This window comes from Acanthochromis polyacanthus, chromosome 4, assembly GCF_021347895.1.
Source record: "Acanthochromis polyacanthus isolate Apoly-LR-REF ecotype Palm Island chromosome 4, KAUST_Apoly_ChrSc, whole genome shotgun sequence".
Lineage (NCBI taxonomy): Eukaryota > Metazoa > Chordata > Actinopteri > Pomacentridae > Acanthochromis > Acanthochromis polyacanthus.
The window spans coordinates 33,458,978-33,469,901 of NC_067116.1; the positions used below are offsets into that span (position 1 = coordinate 33,458,978).

The 10,924-nt window shown below is 41.2% G+C and overlaps 2 protein-coding genes across 2 annotated transcripts in view; one reads left to right on the top strand and one right to left on the bottom strand.

Moving 5' to 3' along the window:
* wwc3 (WWC family member 3) overlaps nucleotides 1-2,998 on the bottom strand; it is a 40,872-nt gene extending 37,874 nt beyond the window's left edge. Inside the window, 1 exon segment of the mRNA XM_051947740.1 lies at nucleotides 2,493-2,998. Within this exon segment, the coding sequence (XP_051803700.1) occupies nucleotides 2,493-2,638 (146 nt within the window). The 5' untranslated portion in view covers nucleotides 2,639-2,998.
* A 3,410-nt stretch (nucleotides 2,999-6,408) lies between these two features.
* LOC110955355 (putative claudin-24) lies at nucleotides 6,409-8,101 on the top strand. The gene has a single exon (XM_022200314.2). The coding sequence runs from the start codon at nucleotides 6,922-6,924 to the stop codon at nucleotides 7,573-7,575; it is 654 nt and encodes a 217-aa protein (XP_022056006.1). The 5' UTR covers nucleotides 6,409-6,921; the 3' UTR covers nucleotides 7,576-8,101.
* The last annotated feature ends 2,823 nt before the right edge of the window (nucleotides 8,102-10,924 follow it).

The window sequence follows — 10,924 nt, forward strand, 5'->3', positions numbered from 1 at the left end:
ATAACTTTATGGCAAGATTAGAGAAACTTCTAGAACTAACGGATTACTGATTACCAAAAGATTTTATTCCCTAATTAACTGTGCAAGGCAATCATAAAGCCAATATGCTGAGCAGTCACTTGTTTTGCTGCTTACATTTTTAAGTTATGCGATTGGTTTTCTGTTTTGTATGACTGTAAACAGAATATTTTGGCTTTGAGTTTTGGACTGATATTCAGACAAAATACGTGTTTGACAGCAAAAAGAGGACTTTGTGATAGGGCTGAACAAGTAGTGAATTACAAATGAAACTCCTAAGTTGAGTCAATGCAATTAGGAAATCACAGGGACAATTTAGGATATAAATTACGCGGCAAGTATGACCAAAATATATTTTATATTACTACTTAATGTAACTCGACTGCAAGGTGTGCAGTACTAATATGCTGCTCCTGAGCTAATTTAAACGTCAGATATTCTTAACAGAAAAGTTGTATTATTTTTTTGCTGGAATTATTTCACCATTATCATTTTATTGGTTTACCTTAACACAGTCACGGCTTTTGTGATTTGAAGCCGTTTATATCTTTAAGTTCTCATCACTGCATTAGAATACAGAGCAGTTCATGTTTGATGGTATCTCATGGATCAATGAGCCATCCCATTTTAAATCTATCACACAGTGAATAATGGAATGGAAAGCAATCTTGAGATAAATCATCTTAAACCAAATAATAATATTTAAATACCCAAGCTGCAGCTGCCTACATTTCCTGATTCCACGTATCACCTCTAAGAAATCTGATCAGTATGTTCCCCTCAGTTAAAGCCTCTAACTCATGATGAAGGTCTGTAATGAGATGTGACAGATACCAGGCAGGAATCCCGACACTGTCATGCTTTGATTTTAGTTGTACTTCAACAGAGCAGCTGTCAACCCACTATGAAACTCTTGTAATGGGTGCATTCATCCTCACAGCTTGTGCCATCCATGTCATGCTTAAGTGGCATGTAAACAGCCATTTATCTGCAGCTGATGCAAACAACTGCATTTTTCAAGAGAGGCCACACCAACTGAGAAGCTGACACCTTTTTGTATCTGTTGCATGTTAGCAGAAAGTCAGCTTTAGCGCTGCGTTGTGATGTGATTTATTGGAAAGTCAGCATCAGGTGGTGACAGAAGACATTCCTCTGGCTAGACAACCAATAAATCACCGAGCAGCACCAGAACAAATGCAGAAAACGTTCTTTAGTCATGCAAACGCACAAGCGCAGAGTGCCCTCCCTCGTACGCTGACAACTGTAAGATCTTGAGAAACTACTATCAGTTGCACACAACAATGCTTAATCAACTTGCAGGGAGGAGGAGGTGGGCCCTTCAAGGAAATCAGGTTTTTCTTATCTAGATTACATGCAGCTACTGCATTCCCACTGCTGAAATCAGTTGCAAAAAATCCGGTGCAGAATGTGCTGTGCGCAGCTCCACATCGCCCTTTCCTTTTAAACAGAATTCAAACTGGACTTGTGCCTCCTGCCACACTCGGCAACTTTTTTTTTGTGCATTTCTGCCTTTCCCTCATAATACATCAGAGTGAAAATACTTGCTATAATTCCCAGTAATCTCACAAAGTCTGCTTTGAATGCCTGAATGAGCCCGTTTCTGGGTTGGTGAAATCCCAGTCCCCACAAAAGCACATCCTTGCAGCTTTCCCAGTGGCCCAACTAGCATTCCTCACATATTTTCACAAAGATTTCTGGGAGTTGGAGTTTAAAGCTCTCGTTGTGCTACACTACAGTCTCAAATCCAGTGAAACACACACATTGATGGCCATTTTGGAATGGCAGTGATATTAATAAGCGGACTTTAAGGGCTGTTCATGACTCTCAAGGAGGTGTCTGCATGAAAAGGAAAGGAGGGCTGGATAACAATAGTTCTCTGTATTAGGTGTGTGAGCCAGGAATGTTTCAGGTCACTGGAAGTCATAAATCTACAGAGCTTACTGATGAGTCTGAATGACTGAGGTTTGAGGTAGACATCAACTTTTCTCCTGCATGAAGAAGAGGCAGCTCAGGTGACCACAATGACTGGACTGAATACAGATTGCTGGTTTGGTGACAACACACTAACCAAGGGAGACAGAGCCGCTGTCAAATATAATGTCAAAACCTGTCAGACTTTATGTTTTTAAAAGGAGAAATATCACTGAACAGCTGCTGCATGGTAGGTGACCATGGGCGTGTTTGCAAGGGAACTTCTTCAAGAGTTGGGGAGGCCACAACTCCTGCCAAACCTCAGCTGATCCATCGGTCGTGGCTACATTATCCACCGCAACCTCGTCTCACATTAAAGGGAGCGGGGCGATTTTACAGCCCCGGTCCCGAAAAAACACAGCCCTGACCGGGAGCCCCCTCCCTGCAGAACGTCCTGCCATCTCCTCTGCAGTTCGTCAATTTAACTTTACTTTGTGCGAGTGTGTGTGTGTGATCCCTCTCCTCCCGGGCCTTCAGCATACCTATCTCTGGGGTCAATCCACGAAGTTTGCCGGGTGTTGTGGTCGATGAAAAACACTCTGCCATCGTAATCCCGGGCTTCCTCCCAGCCCGCGGGCAGCGGCAGCTCCGAGCTCTCTCTCCGCTTACCGCCGCTGACCCACGGCATAGCGTCGAGACGGTGAGAGGGCTGAAGCCCCCTGCCCTGCTTTTTATCCCCCCGAAAAGTCGCTCCTCACTGCATTACAACCAGCTCGACCTCGACGTGCTGGAGAATAGGGAGGCGAATATGAAACTTTCCACCGAGGTTGTCCGTAGAAAAAGTCCCGCCGGAGGTACATCCACTGTCTTCTGTCTACAAACCCCCCGACAAACGGCGGTGCGGCGCTCTCACGGTCCTCGGTCCTCCATGTTCGCCTCCTCCACCATATTTCATTCCTCCGTGTCCATATTCGGAGGCGGATTTGCATAAACGGTCGGACGTACGACTGGGGGAGCTGCTCCGTCCAATGGCTGAACTTCAGAGCTCCACACTTTCATTAGAGCTTATTAGCGCCGCGAAAACATGTTTATTCAACGGTTAATCTCGAAGATAATTCACTCAAAACTAAAAAACTAGTTTAAATTCTTTAGCTAACGCAGCTTTTAAACAGCAACCTGTTGATTCGCATGACAAACTTGTCCACTAACTTCACTAAAAAGTTGTTATTCTAAGTATATAAAGATAGAATATGACTAAAATATGTTGTTTAAATGTGTTAAAGTTTAATTTAAATGCACGGGCAACTCCCCCCGAACACTAACCCTGGTTTGTTGTTGACTGCGGGACCGTTGCAGCGGTGCAGCAGTGACGCCTTCCGTCTGTAAAGGAAACAGCAGCCGCAGTCAACGGTTCCGTAGCAGACACTGACTGTCCCTCAAGTAGAAAAAGCAGAGTACCAATACAGCAGCAACAACAACAACAACAATAACAATAATAACAATAATAATAAACGACATGTAAAGGTCCTGCATAGAAAAAAATGCACTAAACATGACTACCAATACAGCAATGTATAAATACTCCACTGCAAGAAAAAGCCCTGCATGAAAAATCCAACTTAAGTAAAAGTGTCACTACAGGAAGGTAAAAATACTCAATGAAGTATCCTACTTAAATAAAAATACCAATCACGTAATGTAAAAGTGCTCCTTTACATAAAAGTCCTGCATGAAAAAAATCATAATTAAGTAAAAATACCAATACAGCAATATAAAAGTACTTGATTACACATAAGACCTGCATGAACAGTTCTGCTAAAATAAAGGTACCAATACAGGAGTGTAAAAAAAAAAATCCATTACATGTAAAAGTACAGATGAAAAATTCTGCTTCAGCAAAAGCACATTATGACAATGTAAAAATACTACATTATATGTAAAAGTCCTGAATGAACAGTCCTGCTCAAGTAAAAAAAAAACACCAATATACACAATAATATATCCATGTAAAATACTCTGTTACATCAAAGTTCCACATGAAAAATACTACTTATCTAAAAGTGCCAATACAGCAATGAAATACTCCATTACAAATAAAAGTCTGGCATGAACAATCCCAATTAAGTTACTAATACTGCAATTTAAAAATACTTTATCACAAATAAAAACCATGCATGAAAAAAGTATTCTTCAGTAAAATTGCCAGTACTGCAATCTAAAAATACTTCATTACAAGTAAAAGTCTTGCAAGTATTAATACCACAATAAAGAAAATCTTCCATTGCAAGAAAGAAGTCATAATGGAAAATTCTGCTTATGTAAAAGTACAATACTGCCAAATAAAAATACTCCATCACAAAACAAGTCCTGCATGAACTATCCTGCTTAAATATAAGTACCAATACAGAAATGTAAAAATACTTGTTACACATAAAAGTCCTACGCAAACAATCCTACTTAAGTAAAATTACCATGCAATTGTCAATGTTAATGCCAGTGTAAGAGTTGTTCATTGTAAGTAGAAGTCCTCCATGAAAAATCATGCTTAAGTAACAACGATAATAATAATAAACACCGCCGAAATGTAGAAAAACTCAGTTACAAAAAAAAGTTCTGACAAAAAATCCTGTAAGTAAAAGTATCAAAGCAACATTTTAAAAAAAACAATCCATTACAAGAAGCATCTGTAAGGTCCCACCTAAGTAAAAATGCTAATACAGCAATGTAAAAATACTCAATTACAAGTAAAGTACTGCATTAAAAAGCATACTTGAGTAAAAGAATCAGTACTGCAATACAAAAATATTCCATTTTATAAGAGTCCTGCATGACCCATCTTGCTTTTGAAAAAGTTCTAATATAGCAATGTAAAAATACTTAATTACATTAAACTAAATATTTATGAACCCATTTAGTGTTTAAGTGTTTGACTGACAAATACTGCCAAATACTGTGATGGTGCACTTCTACACGGCCATCATAGAGTCCATCCTCTCCTCCTCCATCACCGTCTGGTACCCTGCAGCCACCCCTCGGGACAAGAGCAGGCTGCAGCGCATCATCCGCTCTGCTGAGAAGGTGATCGGATGTAACCTGCCATCTCTCCAGGTTCTCTAGGCTTTTAAGGCGTGCAACCAAGATCTTGGCCGACCCCTCTCACCCTGGACACAAACTTTTTGAACCCCTCCCCTCAGGCAGGAGGCTGTAGTCCGTCAGGGCTAAAACCTATTGCCACAAGAAAAGCTTCTTCCCCTCTGCTGCATCGCTGATAAGCACTGCCCGTGCCACTGCAAATCAGCTCTGTTGACTATATTATTACTACTGCGTAGTAACTGTACATACCTTGTCTATTTTATCCATATTTCTTACATCTCTTTACTTACTATCTTATTTTATTTTATCTTATCTGTACTTGCACCAAGAGCACCAGAGAAAATTCCTTGTAAGTGTAAAAACCTACTTGGCAATAAACCGCATTCTGATTCTGATTGCTCTCTAAATGGATCTTTGTCGACTTCTGTATGTGAAGGAAGGAACTCCAACAACAGAACAAATTATTTCCTCATAGTTCTCTGGTGCAGTGACTAAAACTCAGTTTGACACGAAATTCAAGTGGAATTTCCAGAGACGGGGAATTTCTGTTGCCAAACAGGTCCTGATTATGGCGAGTGTCTTCCTTCTACCCGTGTCACTGAAGAGCTTTTCCTCTGAAGTTGTGTTTCTCTCACTGTCAGAACACAAACATGACAGGAGCTCATTTTTCTGGCAGAGTTTAAGTCTCCTTTGTGGAGACATCAGAGCAGTCAGCTGAGCGTTTCTCTTCTCAGCCAGAGGAGGAGGAGGAGTTTGACAGGCTGGGGATTTTATCTGTGCATTTTTGCTTGTGTGTTTGTTTGCGATTTGTACAACTGTCTGTGTGTTTATGAATGGGAAACATTTTCTCACATCGCGGCTTTGATCTGCAGCCCTCCTACAATCGTTTCCCACAGGCCATGTAGTGTTCATATGAGAGCACACAATAAGCTGCACTGTTGTTTCACATTCAGTCACATGGAGCAGAAAGCCTGACACAGAGCAGCGGATGAACATGACAGAAATATTCATGTATTGTTGTATCTGCTAATGTCAGTAAATCTCACTGTGTGTGGGAACACTTTTATTTTCTAAGGTAATATTATCGTGTGACAGTAAATTAATGGAGGCCCTGATCGTGCTTGTCTTGTGCAAAGGTGATTTTATGGTACATTAGTTTTACAGACTAACAAGCCGACATACTTAAAATTTAAAAAATACAGTTAAATAAAAGTCCCCCTGTGGGATCAACAAACAATTTCAAATAAATAGAAATGACCATTAGGGCATCTTATGAGTGTTTAAGTAATCTCACTCACGCAGATTTCACAGCATATTTAGAGGCCCAGCCCTGTTTTTGAGAAGTTTATCTTTGTATGTCATACAAACATTTTGACCTTGTTAAATTGCTTGATTATTTACACACTGATATTGGCGTCTCTCAGAGAGAACACACAATGCAAAAAATGGACATGAGGGAGATCATTTTTGCAACATTAAATGTCCTGTCTGCCTTTAATGACATCCCTTGTGGCCTGCAATTTTCAAGAAAAAAAAAAGCTTTTGCCAATGGTTTTGTCAAATAGTGGCCATGGCTGTCTCTGCCCCTGCTGCCCATTGGTACAGCCGCGGCAGCAGGAGGACCACAAAGGGGAGGGCTGACCGGGCCCCCTTTCCTGCCAGCAACAGAAGATGTGAGCTCCTCTGAGTGGGAACTGTTTGTGAACGAGCTCAGAGTCCAGAACCAGAGCGGTCAACTCTAATTATCAGGTGTTGCGAGGCAGCTTCTGTGCCGACTTGGACGTCGACTGGCCCCTCCATCTGAAGTGCTGCCAGAGAAGAAGAAGAACTCTTGTGGCTCTGTGAAGCGTGGAGGTCAAAAGGAGAGAGAGAGGAAACATGGACACATGCGCCTGCGCTTTGGAGCTGCTGGGGATGCTGGTCTACGTCGGGGCCTGGCTGTGCGCTTTGGCCACCACCATCTTACCTCAGTGGCTGACCATGTCCACGGCGCTGCTGCCGGTGGAGAGCTACGAGCTGGGCCTGTGGGAGACCTGTGTGGTCCAGGATGTTGGAGGGATGGAGTGCAGAGCTTACGACAGCCTACTGGGCCTCTCCAGTGACCTCAAGCTGGCCCGCATCCTCATGTGTGCTGCCCTCGCTGTGGGCATGCTGGGAATTCTAGTGGCCATACCTGGACTTCACCTGGTCAACAGCTGCAAAGAACACGGCGGCAATCGAGCCAAGAGGACTTTAACCATCATAGGAGGGGTGCTGGGGATGATTTCTGGAGTGCTGTGTCTGATCCCCGTGTCCTACATGGCTCATTTAGCAGTGATACATTTCTTCGATGATAAAGTACCTGACGTGGTGCCTCGATGGGAGTTTGGAGACGCCTTGTTCTGCGGCTGGGCGGCTGGGTTTCTCCTCATAGTGGCGGGGCTACTCATGGTCACCTCCTGCTCATGCTCACAGGTGGAGCCTCAGCCAGTGCTGCAGCGGAGGTACCAGGTGATGGGCACAGATAGTAGGAAGCGCACAGAGTACGTTTAACCGATGAAATACCTGCATAGAGACCAAAAGCACAATATAATCACCTGTAGATCTGCACTTCAAACAATGATGTAAATACCTGGTTTTATATCAAAGACTGTATAATGGTTGCCTTATCAAAAAAAAAAGGATCTTATCAGCGAAATTTTCACCTTGTTTCAGCTACTTTCAATGAGTCACCTGCACAATCAGACATTACATGTAAGGACTGCTGTGATCAGTAAACATGAGTATTTTTTTAAACACATGTTTTATGAAGCGCTTTATACCCCTTATTCTGGGATGCCTTTGTTTAAGAAAGTCAAACTAGTTTAAGGGGACCTTTAAGCTTAAATTTAAAATGCTGTGATTGTAAATTAATGCTAAAACACATTATTTCTTAAAGCACAAATTCTTCTGTGTCTCATTTAGTTTGCTTATGAGCTGTATTGTGCAGTACATTCAGATGATTCACATAATTACATTTTATTACGTTGCACTTGTATTGAAAAGTTCTCTTTTTTCATTAAAAGGAAGATCATTTTAATTGTATTGGTATGTATTATTTCATGGAACATTTTCCAGCTCGTATTGATAAACTGATGAATGATGTGAAGCAGTGACTGGGCTAGTCTTTGGTTATGTCACAGGTGAAAACATGGCTGCTCTTTTCCTTGTTAGCCATCTGTTCTGTGACTAACAGACGACCGGGGCGACTGAAAACAGCCGCCTCGGTGTGTCAGGTGTGTCTGTGGCGGTGGAAACACAGCTTGAGACTAATTCCATCAGATTTCCTGGTCACTCGCTGGGCTAAGCTGTGTTTAATGAACGCTTTAATGGGCAGTGTGTACTGTGAAGAATGTAGCACAAGCTGACATAATTACACAAATTTGCCGGGGTCAGAGGGCGCCACCGCTCTCTGCACTCCAAGCCTGTCTGCATCATTTACATACATGCAGGTACAGTGACACAAATGTGTTATTGCAGCGGAGGAGGATGATTTATAAACCTCCACGTCCTAATCGTGGTACTTTCGGTGGAGTCAGCTCTTACAGAATGAAGTTAATGAGAGATAATGATGTTGTCACAGGAGCATCTGTTGCCTGAGGGGCCCTTCTAGACATGGAGGGCTTTACTTCTAAGTGGCTAACAGTGGTTCTGTCAGGCCTCACAGAGCCGGAGGAGCCTGGGCTGAGAGGCACCCTCCCTCTGTTTGACGCCACACAGGCTGCAGGGAGGACCTGGTGTCTCTCAGTGTGAGGGCAGCTATCAGTAGGGAGGCACTGAAAACAACTGCAGAGATGTTCCTTTTGATTATCGTAAGATTCCAGCTGCTACAAGAAGGAAACGACATGCCTTCTACGCAGGAGGAATTATGTCTAAATGCATCCGACTGCAAACAAACAAACCTGCACCGAGGGATTGATAAGCAAACTGCTGGAACATGCTGCTGACAGCTTGCTCAGATGATTTATCGTGAGCGTAACATGACCTGCTATTCAGCAGAGATAAAGATCAGCTGAGCCTCAGTTCAAACTTTGACAAGATATGACAGAAACTACACTTTGTGAAATCAGTCTTGCATTACACTAAGCCCTCAAATTTTCCATACATTACCTAAATCCTCTTATCGGCCTTATCTGAGAGTTGACGGATAAATGATCTTTCACTTGCCACAGGATTCTTTGTCTCATTTCTTCATTTAACAGCAAAAGTGACTTACTAAAGTGATATTTTCAGACAGTTTACAAAGAGACGTTTGCAGCAAGGAAGGTACAAACAAAACTGTAGTAGAGGAAGAAGTATTCACACTCTTTACCAAAACAACAGGGTTAAAATAGTCCATTACTGGATTCAAAACTACTTTATAGAAAACAGAACTGCAGAGGCATTATCACTGAGTGTACCTGAAATATATAATATAATATCATTAATTTCATTCTTTAAATATATGCATTTTATTGCTGCATTAAGTTGCAATGAAGCTATTTATAGCTACCTTATACAGTACTGTGAAAAAGTACTTGCCCCCTTCTCAAATTCTTCTTTTTTTGAATATTTCCCCTACTTAAATGTTTTAGACCATCAAACAAATGTAAGTATTAGACAAAGATAACCAAAGTAAACACAAAATGCAGCTTTTAAATAATGATTTAATGTTTTAAGGGGAAAAAAGTAACTGCTTCCCTTGTCAAATCATGGACTAACTGTGGCTAATTATTACGCTCTTATTAGAAATGTTTGAAATACAACTAATAGAGCTTTTTGATTGAACTGCTTGCTGTTTTAAATTATACATATCATCAGTGTACTTCTTTATATTGCTGCAATTGTAAAACTCAAAACTTCTGTTCTGTTACAAGGAAAAAATCTAAGAAAATGCCACTTGCTATCAGATTTCCTAAGTGGTTATTTGACTAAGCTTTCTCAACCCCAATTTCCACATTTTACGTAATTTCCAAAAACAGCATCCCACGTAGTAAACTGCAGGCAAGTATGATTTCTCTCTTTTTAGTGAGTTGAATGTCTAAATGTTTTTCTGTTTCTTCAGGTAAGTGCACTACGTGTCTGTTGACAAATGTTTTTGCTAAAACCTGGAGGCAGCTGTGGTTCCGAGGTCCTATTTCAGAGGTACATTGAACGCAGCATAAACTCTCATCTGACCCTGACCAAGGGACGTGACTTTAGAACATTTAGCAGATTTTACAGAGCTTCTTCTGCAGACACAAAGATTGCAAATAAACTGATGTGCAAAACTGATGGAGAAAGAATTATTTGTCTGGAAAACTGTTAATAATTCATACATGTATGCTTCCCTGATCACAGTTCAATAAAGCTGTAAATGACAGGAAAATCTTTAACCGCGTATTTGTGCGTAAAATCTAAATCTGAAAAGTAACCACAGCTGCCATTAATTCCTTCTAAAATGGAGTTGGGTAGATCAATAGAAATAACTGTAATTATTTTCTCACCTGTGGTTAAACATGGAGATGGTACTGAATAGATTAATTTTATCTGATCTTCATCAGTGAGGTTGACTGCTGTAATCTTTGAAGAAGATAAAAGACAATTTGAAGTATACCTGCTCATCTGCCTGGACCTTTACCTCCAATCACCTGTCTGTTATCTGCAAACAAAAGGTCACGAGTCGAGCTAAAAGTTATAGTTGTGATAAAATTACATAAAGATATAACTAATATGACACTGTAGCAATGATCACCAGAGCTGTCAACTTTCCTTATCTCTGGCTTTTCACACAATATATATATATATATTTTATTATTTTATATCCCTTATTAATCCCACGAGGGGAAATTCTGATTTTCGCATATCCCCCCATCTGGGGGGGTCAGAGCGCAGGGTCAGCTTC

Excerpts from the sequence above, each read along its gene's own strand:
- LOC110955355 (XM_022200314.2), top strand. The coding sequence starts at position 6,922 with ATGGACACATGCGCCTGCGCTTTGGAGCTGCTGGGGATGCTGGTCTAC.